This window comes from Phasianus colchicus, chromosome 11, assembly GCF_987193195.1.
Source record: "Phasianus colchicus chromosome 11, bPhaCol1.hap1.1, whole genome shotgun sequence".
NCBI lineage: Eukaryota > Metazoa > Chordata > Aves > Galliformes > Phasianidae > Phasianus > Phasianus colchicus.
Genome location: NC_143446.1, coordinates 19,541,129 through 19,559,590, shown reverse-complemented (window position 1 = coordinate 19,559,590; position 18,462 = coordinate 19,541,129). Strand labels below are relative to the sequence as shown.

The 18,462-nt window shown below is 46.2% G+C and overlaps 1 protein-coding gene across 1 annotated transcript; it reads right to left on the bottom strand.

The window, feature by feature from the left end:
* Positions 1-5,285: 5,285 nt before the first annotated feature.
* Positions 5,286-18,462, bottom strand: EDEM1 (ER degradation enhancing alpha-mannosidase like protein 1). Its single transcript, XM_031605487.2, has 12 exons — positions 17,928-18,462; positions 17,589-17,661; positions 15,992-16,095; positions 14,968-15,139; positions 13,532-13,715; positions 12,862-13,036; positions 12,243-12,363; positions 11,682-11,852; positions 11,050-11,123; positions 9,995-10,091; positions 9,085-9,270; positions 5,286-8,248 (listed from the first exon to the last, which is right to left on the bottom strand). Exons 1-12 carry the CDS (start codon positions 18,332-18,334, stop codon positions 8,159-8,161), a joined length of 1,854 nt encoding a protein of 617 aa, XP_031461347.2. The 5' UTR covers positions 18,335-18,462; the 3' UTR covers positions 5,286-8,158.

The following is an 18,462-nucleotide window of genomic DNA, read 5'->3' as shown; positions in this document are numbered from 1 at the left end:
TTACCTCCCTGCACACACAGAGGCACAAAATACAGAAGAGCTGATAAACACGGTGATGTTTGCAGATGGTCACAAAACCAAATAAACGCCAAGTGATCCAGCAGACATTGCACCCTCCATGTGGATCACCACATTCCTTCATTGACACAGCCCCGTCACAGCATCAGGCACCATGGAGGTCAGTGCCTTCCTGCCTCTTCTAAAGCACAGTAACCCCTTCCACCCTTCTCTCCTCCTTCTCTCCACCTCCTTCTTCTCTTTTCTCGAGCACTTATCACTCTCTGAGGCTGTCATAACCCCGGGCTCATTACAGCCATCAATTAGGGCTCGCTGTAAGCTAAGTATGTTTGTGTTGAGTTTTACCAAACAATGAATATAAACCAGGATTTGCTCTGGAATCCTGCAGGAATCAGGGGTCAGAGCAGCCCTATCGATTGCTGGCTTGCAGACAAAACGTGGTCCCAGTCCCACCAACACCCCGGCAGCTCCCACAGCAGCCCCAGCCCTGCATATACTGTGGTGGGCACGGTTGGCTCCGGGGACTCTGCTCCCCACAGCAGCCATAGCAGAGGGAAAACCTCTCTGCTGCAACGTAACATGCACCAATGTGCTTTTGTTTCATTTACCTTTCATTTGGACTGTTATTACAAGGCAGCACAACTTTCATAACCGTGCATCCATTATCATCTGAGTTATCCCTCCAGGAAATTACGCTGAAGTATCTGAGAACCAAAAGATAAATTACACGTTGTAATTATAGCGGCAAGCTCGCTGCTGCAATGGCTGGGAAGATATAAAGCAGAAGTGGGTTAGAGCTGCTCGCAGCCAAGGAGAACAGGATCCGACCCCAAAGCCTCGCTGCTGGGAATGCAGAAACAACAGCACAGCATCGACTCAGCAGCAGCCAGAGAATGGCACTGCGAAGGATTACAGCTTTCCTCCCTGTTTAAGAAGGATTTCACATGAACAGATTTAAACTGAAATCGCTGTTGAGTATTTACTCCAAAGGCGATTCTCATCTGTTTGCACGCAGCGCCCTTCCGTGCAGCAGAGCCACGTCCTCAGGGCCAGGCTTTGCTCTTCTGCCTCCAGGTCTGAGCACAGCATGGAGCACATGGGGACGTCCCATCACAGCCGGGTGCTGCAGCCTGCTGCTCCCTACAGCTCCTTGTACACCAGCACTTCAAACTTCTGCAAGAGGAAATCTCCATTTCAGGGCACCACTAATCCCCTGTGCCTGCCTGCAGCGCACTGCGAGTCCTGAGGCCACGCTGTGGCACAAACCCAACCACAGCCCCACAGCCCCTTCCCCATGGGGACACAGCTCACCTCCGACATTCCTCAGCACATGCAAGCTGCACCCATCAACATTCTGACATTGGAGAGATAAACACACGAAAATAGATCCTCTGGATTCTTTCAGTGTTAAAGCCTCAAAATTGCTCCTGCAGTGAAGTTGCCAAACTTTCATCGCAGCAAATCCTGGTGAAATCCCTGGCCTTGGGAAACAGGATGAGGCAATCAGCTGGAAAACAAAGCAAAGCTTTGCTTTGTCACATCTCTGCCCAACATGAGGCAGCACCACTGCACTCAGCACAGGGCTGTTGGAAGGCCAACTGCCCATAGGGCCAAAGTGATCCCACACCAGCAGATAAGGGGATGGGCTCAATGTATTCGGACTGAATGCATTCTTTACAGTGTCTTCTTAGAACCATACAGTTGCTCTGGCTGGAAAAGGGCAGCCTGTCCAAAACCTGCTCCTTGTCAGAGCAGCTCTGTGCAGCGCAGACTGGGGCTGCCCAGGCTTTGCTCCTTCTGTTCCATGCAAACCAGCAGACAGCACCTCAGATGGGGTATTTTAATAGTAATAAAAAGTGCCTGGAACAAATAGATTTGGCTTCTCCTGTATTTTTTATGCAGAAAGAGTTGTCCCTAATTAGATAATACTAGATTTCTTGGTTCACCCAAAGTAATTCAGAAATAAGACTCTCATTATTAATGGGATGTACCATACAAAGAAACCAGGCAGGGTTTAATAATGCAGAAAAATATTAAATGGAGAAAGGTTTTAATTCTTAATAAGTAGATCCATGGGTTTCATTAACTGCTGTTCAGGATTTTTTTTTTCGGGGTCGGTTTTATTACCTAATTAATTAAAGCCTGACCAATAAGATACATTAATCTAATGGAGCTGCATCTTGTGTTAACAGCAATACTAATTAATCACCCAACTGAAACATTCCTCATTGCTGAAAGCTTCCCAGCACTAAGCCACAGAGCATGGCAAGGAGAGGACGGGCTGCTCGGCCCTGCTCTGCACACCAGGGCAGCCCTGGGGGCAGGAGGGGTGATGGCTGCAGCGTGGGTCCATCTTGACCCCACAGCAGCACTCCAGCTTTGGGCACAAGAACCAGTGCTGGGTTTGTGTCTTCGAGCCTCCAGGATTTCTGTTATCAGCACAGAAACAGTGCAGACCAAGGTGTGCACAAAGGGGCAGTGATGTGCCATGGAGCCACCCCTAACCTTTCTGGTTTTCCAACACACCCTGACAGCCTGGCCCTGCAGAAACCTCCACCTGTCTGCTAACAGCCACAGCCAACAGGCAGAGGTGCACCCAATGCTGAGCTGCCAGGACCCAGCACAGCCCTGAAAGCACAGCTCAGCCCTGAAAGCACAGCTCCCTGTGCTTGGGCCATCGTGTGCTCACAGACAGCAGCTGTTGGGTTGTTTCAGCACAGCGCTGGTGACAAAATCCCTTTCTTGGTTCAAAAAGTTTGGATACTCATTTGAGCTGTATCAGTCACAAAACAACTCCAGGTACTGTAATCCTCAAAAACCTCTCATTTTTTTGTCAACAGAAATGAAAAGCTACATTTTCACATTATGAATAATACATTATTATCTGCATTTTCATTTCTGGAGTTCTGAATGCATCTCCTCCCCCCCCTTAGCACAGAGCCATCCTCGCTCTGCCCACATGTGTCTGTGCAGGACCGAAGGCTGCTTGGAGTGAAGGGAGCCATGGGTGAATAATGGAATCACGAAGGCTGGAAAAGACCTCTCAGATCCCCCGAGCTCAAAGGAAAAAGAAAAAAGAAAAGAAGTTTTAAGCAAGGAGAAAGGAAAACACGTCCATGAACTGGAAGAGGAGATTTTGTCACACCATGCTGCTCAGACCATCTCACAGCAGAACACAGTTTTGCTTTTCTTGCTCACTTCTCCTTAACGCTTTGCAGCTCCGCCTGAAGGAGGAACAGCGCTCACCAAAACGAGGCAACTGCGCTTCCAAACGCTGCACCCAGAAGTCATTACTTTTGTTTTGTAGAACAGCCACGTTTCCAAACAGTGGCACAAGAGTGGTCTCTTGTGGAAGCAGATCAGATCTACAGCGGCCTAAGGATGCTGGAACCCAAACCTTTCAGCCTTGCCACCATACCTCACAAGTCACCTCCTTTTAGCTGTCACACCAGGTTGGCTTGATGTATTTTGCCCTATAAAATGCCCAGAGCTGTCAGACACACTTTCAAGCTTTAGATGCTCTATATACACTCTCATATACAATACCTAAAGGGAGCCTACAGAGGGGAGGGGAATCAACTCCTTGAAAGGGTAGATAACTGCAGGATGAGGGGAAATGGTTTTAAGTTCAGGGAGGGGAAATTTAGGTTGGATGTCAGGGGGAGATTCTTTACAGAGAGAGTGGTGAGGTGCTGGAACAGCTGCCCACAGAGGCTGTGGATGCCCCGTCCATCCTTGGAGATGTTCAAGGCCAGGTTGGATGGGGCCCTGGGCAGCCTGGTCTAGCATTAAATGAGGAGGTTGGTGGCCCTGCATGTGTCAGGGGGTTGGAGATTCATGATCCTTGAGGTCCCTTCCAACCGTGGCCATTTTGTGATTCTGTGATTCTGCCAGAACACAGACAATAGCAATGCAGACATAAGAGAAGCTTCAGTCAAAGCAGTCTCATTCCAGAGCTGTAACACAGTGACCCATCAACTTTCCCACAGCAGATAAGGGGAAAGAGATGACAAAGAGCATGGTCAATACAGCCAATAGCTGCTTGGGGCAGTGACACCACCTGCAAATGGGCAACCACAGGGAAGGGCAGCAGAGCATCCAGAACCTGCACTGTGTTCTCCATGGACCAACAGAAAGGTGTTGGAGACAGCAGCACGCAGTCAGTGCTCAGCCACAACCCATTGCCTGCTCACAGGGATCAGCTCAGTGCCACCACGCTGCCTTCCTTCACCCCACAGCAAATCACTGCACTCACCACAGGCTGCCCCTCCAGGCAACAGCCAGGGAAACCAAGGTGGTGGGAGGTGAAGGAGCTGCTTTGTTGGTTACTTCCAGTCTTCCTGCAGTACAGAGCCAGCCCTCAATCTCCACTAGATGAAAATGCAGTGCATATAAATACCTTGTCCAGTAACCAAAGCAGATGGAGCTGGCAAAAAAAGCCTCCACCAGCCAGCAACTGCTTCTGCAAGCCATTAACTTCCCGTGTGTTACTGCGAGGATGTGGCTGCAAAGTGCCTTTAATCTCCTGCAGGGAAAATAAACGCTATTTCTTGCACACCTCAATTACGTGTTCCTGAGCTAAAAAGGTCTGAGGCACAGACAGAACCGAGTTATCCCTGGCAAAAAAGAACTGCTAAGCTCTGGGTTAGGCAGACTCTCCCCTCCTCCCCCAGTCAGCCAGCAGAGCACTTGGCCTGCACTGTAACAGCAGTGCTTTGGGCAGTGACAGTGGCTGAGGCTGGTTCATTAAACCTGAATCCCCAGCCTACTCTGTCTGTGGCACACAGGTGGAGATCTATGCTCCCCATGCACACAAAACTGCCCCACAACAGAAGCAGAGCGCTGATTGAGGACTTCATTACTTTACTGATGTCTGGAGCTCTTCAGACAGGTCAAACTACAGAGAATTCCACCAAGAGCCCCAAACCTGTGTGAACAGACCCCAGCCCTGCTTCCCTTTACTCACTGCTTCCCCCAGCCCACCTTCACCTCCTGACGTTCTCCTGTCTGGTGAACAGCAATGATGAGGTACACACACTGCAATTCATCTTTCCCTGCCTCTGGGAGATGACACGTAAGCTTTATGATGAACTTACAACAACTACAGAAAAACACAGCTAGAAGTGGTCAAATACATCATTTTTAATGCAAAACTTTAAAATTGAAGCTCAGTTTTGAAAACTTCGGACATTTCACAAAAGCTCATTTGGTCCTCTTAAAAAGTTCCTCATCCCCAATTAAATAAATACTCTGTTGAAAAACAACAATTAAGCATACACTGTATCTTTAATTAGGAAAAATTTATATTGCACGTTATACCAAGAAATACAAAATATTTCAGCAAGTTATTCCAGCAGTGTTACCAATTTCATTTACCACTGATTTTCACAAAAATATCCATATTAGTGCATAGCATGTGCCCTGCCATTACAGAGTGAAGTATCTCAGTACAATTGTTCTTTATTCCAAAAGAGAAAAGTTGGCTCCTTGAAGAACACAAACCTTCCACCAGAACCAGCCTTCCAGTAGGCAGCAAAGCTCCTGTGGGATGACAGCCATTGGCAACACAAATTCCAGCACTGTTTCTAATGAGAAGCTGCCCATCTATGAGCTGGCACTACAACTAATGGCCCAAGTCACCGTGGGCTGAAAGGCTGCAATACCTGCCCACTCTGCTCCCACTGCACATCGACTTTCACCGTTCCTGGCACACATGAGAGGTGAAAAGCAAGATGGTAGGATATTGTGCAACTTCATTACAGCCCTGTGCTTCCCTGGGGAAAACGCTGGAACAGATTTTGGTGCAGAACACTCAGCTGGAACCCTCACCAGGGCTCAGGCTTTTCAGAAGGCACAAAACAGAGGCAACTGCACGACGCATCATGACATTCAGAGAGCTCCACTGCCAGGTGGGGAAAAAGCACCAGAAACATCCACAACACACCCAGGGCAACGTCAGTGTTGGCATCTGCTACACTGATTTGAAATGGAAAGTTCCAGATCGCTGTGCTTTGCTTCCACATTACCCAGCACAACCAGGTCTGACCCTGCAGCGTTTCAGAAACCCCAGGTGTTTCTGCTGCCTCTCTCCTGCAGAAGGCAGAATGCACTCCCTTTATTCATCCTCCCACATTTCTGTAGATGTTCACAGAGTCAATGCTTACTGGTTAAGGAGAACCATTCCCAACACGTTTGGATATTAACACTCTGAATTTGTGTTCTGCTTTCATTTAGGCAACTGAACAGACACTGTTTGCAAAGCCAATTCTGAAGGAGTTGGAATTGCCAGCTGCCTAAGATAGCAAAGGCAACTGATCCTATTGCAAAGCTTTGGGAAATCTTAACGTATTTCCCCCTACCTCCAAAACCCCTATTAAAACACATTCATTAAAACCAGGAAGACAGGAATATATATTTTTTGCCTGAATACAAGATCCAGCTATCACGGAATAAAAGATTCTACAATGAGGTCCCTGAGATGCATCTGCACACTAAAAGATTCAAGCAATAACCTCTTAAGCACTAACTTCATATTTATTAGAAATGTTTTGAGTTGCAATATATGGCTTACGAAAACAGATGTTATCATAAAAAGGTGAAAATACAGCAGATCAAGTTTGCCCTTATTTGAAGCCTTAATTTAAAAACAATGAACCCAACAGTAACCTTCGATTGCTTCCACTGCAGTCAGCAGCAGCATGTAAAAAGCATTTAAGCAATGAGGAGCCACTGGAAAAAGAAAGGACTGAGTTGTTTGGCCTCAGCTTGCTCTCATCCCTCACAGCAGCGCTGCCTGAATTCAACTGCCTTCCTCCTGAAAATTCATACGTTGCTATTCCTCAAATGTATCTGAGCTGCAATTGAAGATGGTGGGATGAAACACCAGCAGTTTTCTCACTGGAATCCAAAGGCACAGCCTGCAGCACACTCCAGCATCGTGGCCAGCACCGCCAGCTCCTGCAGGCACAATGCAATATGATGGCACGTACCAAACTGCCTCGTGACAGAAGGATGAGCTCACACCTCTCACTGACTCCTGCCTTAGGCTGATGCAGAGATGGCCCCTTTACCAATAAGCAAATAAACCCAGAAGTATTCTTTGGGATGGGAACAGCAGCTGCACTATTTAAAAAGTTCTTTCGAAGTTGTCTCAGATGTAAATTACTTTTTAAATTACTTTGGGACCAGCTGCCTATTTTAACTAGCTATTCAGAAATACTCCATCCCTCCTCCCAGGTAAGCTCAGTTTTTCCTGCCACTGAGGAAAACATAAGGCACTAGCATATTAATGCTGTAAGGAATGTGAAACACTTTGTTCTGCACAGACTTATAGCAGTTCTCAGCATCTCTCTGGAAGAGGCACCAGGCACATGGCAGGCACTGTGACTGGAAGTTAGCTGCTGCTACAGCTGAGTGGCTTTGAAGTTTTATCCCCCCCCCCACCCCACCCCACACTCCCTTACAAAAGAAGGCACCAAATTTGTGTCATTACTGGTTTCTGTAGCTACAGCCCTTGTGACTGCACAGCTCTATTCAACTGTGCACATGAGGGATCTCATGACTACTCTGACAGCTTCTTATGTGATCAAGAGCTATCTTTTCAAGATACTGTTCAACACAGAGCATTTTTGTTTTAGCCAAAACCCACTGCCAGGTGGGTTCCTACCTGAGAAGTACTTCAGATTGTGTATTGCTGGTCAGAATAACCCGATAATTAAACTTGGTGTTAGAAATTGCACTTTCCCATTCCTTCCCCAATCCCACGATCATTTCAAATTAAATACCTGACCCTCCCTTTTCCAAAGGGAAATCTGTAATGCAGCTACAAAGAGGTAGCTAAGTGGCACATGCCTATTTTTTTCCTTTTTCCTTTTTTGAAGTATATCCAACCTTCATTTTCAACATTTTTCATAGGAAGTCTTAAAACAGGAGATCTCTATTTGGGTGGCACATGGAGTTTCCATAGTTCAGAAGACTGAACTCGTAAGGGAATTAAATCTCCCTTCATGTCCATCATTGAGAACTAAGCACGGGGACACCCACTGACTCAGCACACACAGCTGTGGGGCTGAAGAGGAATGTCCAGAGCCAAATCCCATGCTCTTCCTGACATGTGACAAAAGTTACTCTGAAGAACCATTCAGATCAAGCCCACCATCCGATCGATCTGTCTCATGTAGTTGCTCTTCAATGGCAGCAAATATCTCCTCTCATCTGGAACTCTGTTACACTGTTAACAAAATGAGAGTATTTTTAAGAATAAAACCTGCAAATGGTCAATCCCATTCACGTCCTCTTTTGATACAGCAGTCTTTCAGCATTGATGACCACAGCCTTCTTCCCAGTACACAGAGTTTAACCAGCAGCACTTTCAGTGCTTTCTCTCCCTCCCTTTACAAACTTGCAATACAAACATCAGCAAACAGCAAGCATTTCTTCAGAGCAAGCTGCAAGTTTCCAAATACAAGCCAAACTACTGCAGCTTGTTATTCAATCAATACTTCCTTCACTATGACAACTGTGAATGTTTTGTTTTGTTTTTAAGATAAAATGTTCCTTTTCTAGAGGACAGGGGGAGGGAGGGAGAAGGAACCATGCTAGAAGCTACCAGCAGAGACTTAAAAATATGTGAATTAAAAACATAACCGTTGTGGTTGTTGATAGGCAATGGACCCAATACTTCTGTACTCAGTCAATTCCTCTTCAAGAGAAATCACTTTTATTTATGTCACACCCTCTGCTCTTTTCCCTCCCCATCACAGCAACAAAGGAAAACTTTAAGGGCAAGGAAAAGTGGAAGGGAAAAATAACAAAATGAACAAAGAAGAAACTACTTTCTGCAAAATACTCAAAAGAGAACAGGATTCACCTTCAACATTATCCCTCTCACATTACCTAACCTGTTCATTTCAATGCTCAAAGGTTTGTTTTAAAACAAGCTGCTTGGCTATTTGAAGCTTACATAGGAAACAAAGCAGAACCCTGAAGTACCACCTCCAAGTTATTTTCCCACTGCCTAATCCAGCCCAACACACAACCCTCCAGTAACACCACCAGGAACCTTACATTAGAACTGAAGTTGACAGCCTTTAATTCGTTAGGTTTAACTTTTTCTGTGCTGTCCTCTTCCCCAGGGAGGATATCTTGCCACAGCGAGTTCCGAAAACGTTCATCCACAGACACAATATGTCCCTCAGTAGTAAACATATATTTATTTCCAGACTTATGCACTGGATTGTCTTCATCAAACAACTAGAGAAGAGAGAGATGGAGCTGAATTAAGTAAATTGTGTGCACATTTTTCAAGTTCCCCCATTAAGAACTTAAAAAGCACAGTCACATGCATCAGATCACACAGTCATGCATCTGAAGGATCACATGAAAAGCATGCTTTTTAGTGGCTAACTACTGTCAGAGCAAATGGGAAGAAACAGTTTTAATATTTCAGGTGTTAAGAGAGCAAAACTTCTCGTACAACTTCAATTGCCCTTCTTTTTCTATGCTGTATGTCTTTCCATGCAGACATTTCTAAGTTGGCAATCCACTGCTGCTATTCAGTTACACTTTTTTTATAGTAAAGGACACTGAGAACAGTAGCTTAAGCCATGTTGGCTCAAACGTTTTCTCCTATGACTGCCAAAGCCTGATAGAGAGTAATTGGAGGGCTGCTGCTATTCATCTAAAAAGGCTACAAGCAGCGACTCAGCTGAGCTGCAGCCACCTTCAGTCTTACTCCCTTTTCTTGCAGCTTCCAACCCTGAAAGAGCTGCCAGCTCTTTCATTTCAGCACAGCAAGCCCAGGCAGCTGCCCAAACCTCCAGGATTAGAGTGGGGTCAAAGAAAGGAGTTGCACGCTGCCACTTAAATACCTCCGGTTCCCCCAGAGCCCAGCACAGTTCCTAACAGTTTCAGCCTTCTTGGTGTGCCTGGGCACAAAACTTGCAAGAGAGTAACTGTGAAATGATTACATACGTACCAGGTACAAATATTTACATGTTTCACTGAGAAAAAAGCTCTCCATTCGATCTTCTTTTGTCTTCTCCACCACATGGTGTAACGTAGCATAGCCACACCTGCAAGATTTAAGTTTAGTTTGGGCTTAGAAGAACTCCTTAAATCTTGCTCAACTTCAGAGCATTCCAATGCACTAGGGGTTAGGTTAAAACGAAACAAGTCTCTTATCAGGAAGCACTGACATTTCTGGTATCCTGATGAGACTGGCACTGTGGCTGACTGTTCCGCTGTGCAGACTTATTAACAGCACCTTCCAAAGAAGCAAGGTGCTCTCCAATTACTCTGCATAAACAGGTCATTTCCCCACAGTGAGTACATGAGAGAGACAGTTCTGGAAGCCTGCTCTCAAGAAAAGGCTTGCTGCTGAGCTACCTGCTACTTTTCTGGATGAAGCTGCAAGCCATCACACAGCACACTTACCATGCTTTCAGTCACACCCCTACACACACAGCATCCAAATCCCCCTTAACTTCAGAACATCACCATTTTATGACATTACAGCTAGCGCAGACTTGTCTATGAAAGCAAAGCAAACACCCACAGCTAAACAAAGATCCACCATCCTGCCCTTGATTCCTGCAAGAAGTTCAGATATGCATAACAGATATGCAGGATTCCCCGCTGCTGGCTGGAAAAGAAAGCTGACGTGCAGCAGCCTAGCTTACAGGCCACGTTCCCAGTTAGTTAAACAACACAGGCCCACGAGGTGAGAATTACTCTTGCAGGAGCCTTAGGAAAATAATGATGTTACCAGTTTTTGCCAACCGATCATCAGTAAGAGATTTTAAAGAGTAGCTGTAAAATTCTGAAGGCATATAAATTTGTTACTGGACAATAAACTTCATTTTCAAATGAGAAAAATAAACTGTTCAATAAATAAATAAATCACTTGTGGTTTTCATGGAGAATTGGGTTTTCTGGTTTACCTACATTTAGCAGATTGGATTCTATAGAGTATTTATATAAAACAGATATGTATATAGCAGTGAGAGAAGGCAAAGAACACTGAAGACTGACTTCGCTTTTGTGTATTTTTCCAGACTCTGTAGAATATCCATTCCCACATGAAGGTAAAATGGGTTCTTTGTGGCCTAAATAAGGAAGGAAAACAATGGGCAGAGTCAGAATTTTTGAAATCTTGTAAAAGTAGCACTTAAAGGCATAGCAGTATCAGATTCTCATGTGTTACAGTATCCTTATCTTTATAGGAACATGACTTAGATTACTCTGTGCAAGAATGCACTAAAACTTGTCATAAAGTCAAGCTCTGATAGCTTTCCTACAGCCAGAAAGCCATTTCAGTTTACTGCATCTGCTGCCAGAGACCATGCCTGGACAACACAGCAGATAAAGCAATTACATTTACTTCAGTGATTTCTATTAAGAAGTCACAAGGTCTCTTCTGTGTAAAAATCTGCCAGCTATTCTTCAACAGGGTGTTTAGTCTCGCTTTTGCTTTATGTTTTCAAAGCAAGCAACATAGCAACTACATAACATAACCACTGAAACAGAGACCTCTGTGTAAGTGCAGATACAGAACCACTAAGTTCTAGTGGCTCAGTACACAGCAGGGACTGCAGGAGGAAAAAGTGACTGAAGAAAATCATCTTTGCCAACACACGAGCTGAAAGCTCGGAATAATGAAGTACCTGGTAAAGAAGATACGTGGATTCCACTAACTCTGGCCTCAGTGGATAAAAGGGAACATCCGGTGCCTGCAATTGCCAGTTGTATCTTTCTGGGAGAGCTCCGTATCGTTTCCATATGGCATAATAAAAAGCATGGAGACAAATAGCATCTTCTACGTCTCCTATCAACACCTAGGTATGACAACAGCCATAAACATGCATGCTTAATACTGAAGGCCAGCAAACTGCTCTCTGTGTACAAGAACACGTCATATAGTGAAACACTGCCCTCACACACACATACAAACACTGAGGTTACATGAGTAAGTTACAAAGCATCTCAAAGCTCACATAAAGCAGGCCAAGCCTTCCAACACTGTAACGCTGAACTGAAGCAATGTTATTCCAGCACAGAGGCTGTCCTAGAGCTCTCTCTTACCAGAACAGCCAGTTCAAAGCCGCAGGTTAAAGCTCACCTCAGTAGATGCTCAGCCTCACTGACAGGCTAGGATTAGAATGAGCCTCTCTGAGAACCTGCCCACTGCATCACTCAGTCTTTAAAAGAAATAAAGTTTGCTTTACCTGTAGTCCAGGAAAAAAGGCTTGCAAAGAGTCAATCCACGTGTTCATCAGCTGTCCAGTGAACATGTTTACATTCACATACAAAGGCGGGTCACCTTCACCTTCATTGCAAGCTTCCCGACTGCCAAGTAACAATAAGCACGTGTAAATGTTCGCTGTTTTATGAGAACACAATGCATGTTTAACTTTCAGCACTGCCAACAGCAAAGAGAACAAGCTGCAGTTTGTCAGTGCTAGGCTCAAAGACATTATGAAAGACAAACAAGTCCATCCACATCTCAGAAAAGTATTCATGTGCATCATATCCTTCAGCTATGTCAGCAGAATCCCTACCAAGAAGCACAGTAGGTAAGATCAGGCCTTAAGAAGTACTACACTAGTTAATTTATTACATTTCCTCCAGCTAGGGTTTATTGATTTGGATGGTAACCAGCTCAGCTTCTTTGCACCAATAATGCCATACAGACCAAAGTTTTCTTTCCACAGTGACTACCAGGTTTTCTTCTTTGAAGAAGAGAACAGAAATTTTCTAAAGAGTGACCAAACATTATATTAGCCATCATATCTTACTACAATATTTACGTGTTCAGAGAAATGAAACTCAAATGAAGTAACATACCCCCTCCTTAAGTGGTTCTGAATGTTCTGATAAGCATCAATGAACATCTCTAAGTCTTCCTTCTCTCCAAAGAGGATGTAGGACTTCAGGAGGTATTCATAAAACGAATCTGATCCTGCTCCCAAGCCACTCTGCTTTCCAACCCAATGGCCAGTTTGAATATTCACAACATTTCCTGACAGAACAGACAAAAGCTTTAGTCTAACATTCTTAAGTGCATCAGAGAAAAAAAAAACAATCAGAAACAGGAACTTCAGAATACAACACTTCCAAAGAGCCTTAGGAGGAATAAACAGAGATTACATTCAATGCAAATGTTACAGTGCATTCATCCCAGGAGCTGGAATACACCTCTCGTTTTAAGTACCAACCTCGGCCATATTAACAGGAAGAGAAATGCAGACCTCCTGGTTCATTTCTCAGATTAATGAAAATTTTGTCTTTGGAAACCATGCCCTAAGGACTCTCATAATCCATTTTTCTAATGAAATTGTAAAGTGCTATTAAGCCAACTGAAAGCACAAGGAGAGCATGACTTAACAGCTACAGATGTAACAGATCAACAAAGTCTTTAATACACAAATGAAACCTGTGGAGCGACAGAATTCTAATACAGCTGAGGCAGCTTAAAACATACAGCCAGACAAAACAGCTCCACCTCAAAGATTACCTAGCAGTCCAGTGTTGTTACTCCTGAGACTCCAGAGTGCTTTGACAGCTCTCCTGGCCACCCATTCAAACGTGGAATCGCCAAGCAGCCTGCTCAGAATACCAAACTCCACCAACAAGGAACCGGCTCCTGCAGTGCAAGTTTCATTATTGCTGTTTGGAGGAACTCCCTTCTTCAGATTGACCTGTAAAGCAGAGGAAGTGCTAACAGCCACGATGCAGGCTGCACCTTATGAAGCTGTGCTCTGACCTGCAGCCTTGCATTTATTATAAGGCCTTTCTTGATTGATTTTTGCAGAGCACCAGAAGTCAGCGTATCACTGCTCGGCCAAAAACTTTCCCAAATAATTCACAGAATCATAGAATGGCCTGGGTTGAAAAGAACCACAATGATCACCTGGTTCCAACCCCCCTGCTGTGTGCAGGGTCACCAACCACCAGACCAGGCTGCCCAGAGCCACATCCAGCCTGGGAAATTCATCTTCCAACTTTATAATATCACCCTTACGGTGGGAAATCCTCCTTTCTGTTACTCTTACACTTGCTAACCTTTCCAAATTTCAAGCTGCTCTTTCATCACTCCTGCTAAGCGTTCAGGTTCTCCCAGGAGTGATGCAAGCATTCCTTCCCCTACTTCAGCGCTCCTCAAGTCAAGAGTTTCAACGCTCCTCCACTTCCCTATGGCACAAAATGCTGAAGGGAGGTTACACCACCATCAGCTGCCTTACTCACACTCTGAGCAGAAGTGAAAGCTCATGCTCCTAAAGCCTGACACGTCTGGAAGAAAAGCAGTGCTGCTGTACCCAGAAATTCAGACCAGTAAGGCAAGGGCTGATTAGTTTTATAGCTGAGAGCTCTTCCACTAGAGCTTATGTCTTCTTCCTTATGCACTGAGTGTTTAAAAGCAGAAGATGCCTCATTCAGCTATGTTGTAGTATTCTGGAGTACTCACAGAGCAGCACTCTAGACAATGACAAAATCCAAGCCCAACACAGCAATTATTTCAGCCTTGTTTTCTTTGGTCACCACGATTATTTTAGTACCAAGTCTCCAGCACAGGTATTTTCCCAGACTATTTGCCTTTGTCGTATTTCTTGTCAACCTCCTCACTGACAGCACTGTTTGTTACTGTGGAAAGCACAGGGCAGGGCACATCCTAGCCAAACAGCATGGAAGCAGATGACTACTGACCCACAGGCAGCAATGCACACAGAGCAAGGAAACAGCCTGAAGAAAATGTTTACTAGACACGAGGAACAACTTTTATACCATTCATTTCACCACAGCTTGTGCAGTTCCTCCACACGCCCCATTTCAGTGTAACTCAGTGCAGGCTAGAAAGCGCAGCTGCACAAACTGGGCACAGAACTTCAGCTGCAGGACAGGAGAGCTACTGCTTCTGAATTCCCTCCACTCTACGCCGACGTGCTCACCTACCCGAGGATATGGAATCCCAGTTTTGGTGTTCTCAAATGCTGGGAGCAGTCTCACTGCTAGGTCATGAGCCATGTGCAGCAGTTCGTTGTCGTAATCCTTAATGGTCATGTCACCAAAAGGCTGTTTGGCATCTGTAATTATTATGTGGGCAGAAAGCAGGCTGCCCAAAACCCTATTGGAAAAGGAAAAGAGCTCCAGGTTTGAATCTAATCTGAACCAAGTTCATCAGCTAAACCCTCACCAGCAGCACATTTAACAGCAGCACTGCTTTCTGCTCCTTACAGACACTACAGAAAGAGATCTGCTTTTTCCACCATTGTTTGTTAGTGATAACATCCAGAAGTTATGCTGGTTTTATCATCTGTAGAAATCTCAAGACCTTGTTCTGCAAAATTCACCTCACCCAGGAGCACATTTTAGCCAATCAAGTCTAAGCACAGATCACATTCCCCACATTTTTTTTTTTCTGCTGCAAATGACATTAAGTTTGATGTATAAACCTAATATCCCCCCCAAAAAACCCTAGTGAAGGTAAGCAGCAATTAAATAAACAAATTAAGGCCATTATTCAAATAATGAAACCATTCAATATCAGACACTATTTTAAACCCATCTCTAAGGCAGACAAGTTCTGTTTTTCATCCGAAACAAAACTGAAAGCAAACAGAAGGTCCACGGAGGATGATTAAAACATGCAAAAAATCATGTTGTTGCAAAAACTCATCAGCCAGGTTGTTTGTAGTGCATAGAGCTGAGTCTGCTGCAAGGTGGACAATAGAAAGCAGCAGGCTGAAAGCCAAAGACAGCTGAAACTACCATTGCATCACAGCACACGTGACTCACTAAAATAATATTAAACATGGAGAGATGCAACACTTTCATAGTATGCTTAGAAAAAAAACTTGGCCAAGGAACAATTATGTACTAAAGGCTACCAAAGAAATCCTTACCAGTGATTTTGTTTTGAATCTGTAGCATATGCACACCAAGCCTTTAAGCCTGGCTCTGGCTTAGAGCTACGTACCTGATGGTTGCCTCAAAAACCTGGACTGTTGAGTCTTTGTCAAATGAAACTGTGTCAATCACCAGCTTCACCGCCTTCTGGAATTCGGAGGAATTTCCCATTACCTTTGATATAAATAAAAAGTATTATTATTATTATGCATAATCACTGCTTCAAAAGATGGAAAATGAAAAAATGGTAAGCACACATCTTAGACCAACAGTCGCATTACGCAGATCCTGAACAGAGGCCTTCCAGCTCCTGCTAACGGACTTCCCAGACACTGCCCATTACAAGACATTTAAGTGTATTTAAAACAAGTAGTTACTGTTGTTGGAGAGTGGGGGCTGCTTTAGGTTTGGCCTTTTTGTTCTTCTACTGTGGTCAAAGTTCAGCCTCAGAGTAAAGGACGTTATCAGAATTGTTCACAGACCTAGCAGGTCCACCTTTAAAAGGTCATCAAATAAATTAATGCACTGCTATACCCCCATTTTATCCTTTACCTCTTCCCTGCAAAAATCTGTTTTAAAGTACTACCTAACAGAAGTCATTCACAACCATAATGCTACCTCAATTCAAATGCCCTGCAAAGGACACCTGCAGTTCCACAAGCATTCTAAAAGAAGCTCTGTGCTAGTTCTGATTCTCAGTTTCCCACACCTGGGAATTAACCAGCAAACAAACAGAGACAGATTCCCACTTTCCAAGCCTCATTTCCACTGCTGACAGCTGAGCAGAACAGATCAGACGTCCACATTTTCAAGGACATCTGGAGTTTCTCATGTCTCTCAAAACTTCTCATCCACCTGACTTCAACCCTTCAGAAAGTCACGACCACATCCTGTGAAGTCACTGCCTTTAGATTTTAAAGAGCAACATGGATGCTCTTCCGCATTATATCTCAGTTACATTAGCATACCTTTCAATTAATTTACAAAATTCAGTTTGTTCCTTCCAGCTAACTTTCTGAACTTCCTTCCTGAGCTTTTGATTCAATTTCGCTCAATTGGGCTCTGCAGTAACTCTGAATCACAGAATCACAGAACGGCCAGGGTTGGAAGGGACCTCAAGGATCACGAATCTCCAACCCCCTGACACATGCAGGGCCACCAACCTCCACATTTAATGCTAGACCAGGCTGCCCAGGGCCCCATCCCACCTGGCCTTGAACACCTCCAGGGATGGACGGGGCATCCACAGCCTCTCTAGCAGCTGTTCCAGCACCTCACCACTCTCTCTGTAAAGAATCTCCCCCCAACGTCCAACCCAAATCCCCCCCCCTCAACTTAAAACCATTTCCCCCCATCCTGCTGCTATCTACCCTTTCAAAGAAGGGTAGCTCTATCCGAAGCTCTATCATACAGCACAAGTGCAGCTACTGAAGCAATTAAAGTCTCTGAAGGACTACTGTGAAGGTTAGCTAAGGACTAGGAGATACCTGAGGGCTGGAGAAGATCTCACAGGTGCTGCTGCTTGCCTTTGTTCCCTGCCGGCCCATTACTGCTCTCACCTGTGACAGCAGGACCTTCCTCCTCGCTAATTAACATTCCCTTTGGGCAATGCACGTTCTGCCCAGACACGAACGTGGGAATAAAACCCAAGTATTTTGACAACTCACCGCTAGGGTATCCAGTGCATCTATCAGCGTTAGCGAGTAGTTTCCTAAGACATCGTTGATGTTCAGATTCGAGCTGTAAGACAAGAGCCCGGCGTCAGGCGCGACGGCCGGCAGACCTGCGGGGCGCTGCCAGGCGATGGGGAGCCAGGCGCGGCGCGTCGCGATGAGAGGCGGCGTGCCGAGAGAGGTTCGGGTTGGACAGCGGGACGGAGCCCCGCAGGGAGGGGAGCGGCGGCCCGGGCCGCTGCAGGGACGCGGAGAGACGCCGCTCGGAGCGGCAGAGGCGGAACCGACGGGGAGCGGCCGCTCCCAGAGCCCGGCCCCCCCCGCCCCACTCACGGGTCGTCGCGGTCGGGCCCGCGGCCGCAGCAGTGCAGGGGGTCGAGCTCGTCGCTGGGGAAGGCGTGCTGCATGTAGCTGTCGTAGCCGAAGGCGAACATGCCGCGGGCGGCGTCGCGCAGCCGGGCCCGCAGCTGCGGGCTGAACGCGGCGCTGTACCGCGTCTCGTACTCATCGCGCCCCGCCGCGCCGCCGCCGCCGCGCAGCGAACCCCAGTGCGAGGAGCCCGCGCCGGGCAGCGGCCGAGCGGCGCCGGGATGGCCGAGGGCGGCGGAGCGCGGCGGGAAGGGGAACGGGAAGCGGAGGCGCAGGCAGAGGCCGGGCGCCAGCGCGGGGAGCAGCGCCAGCAGCGCGTGCAGCCCCAGCCTCAGCAGCAGCAGCCCCAGCACCAGCGAGCGCCATTGCATGGTCGCCCGCGCGCCGCGCGCATAGTTCCGACGGGCCGCCCGCCCGCGCCGCGTCTCCTTTGACGGCGGAAGAGAAACAGCGAACTCGGCGGCGAGGAGCCCGCCCCGCCCGCAGCCCGTTGGACGAA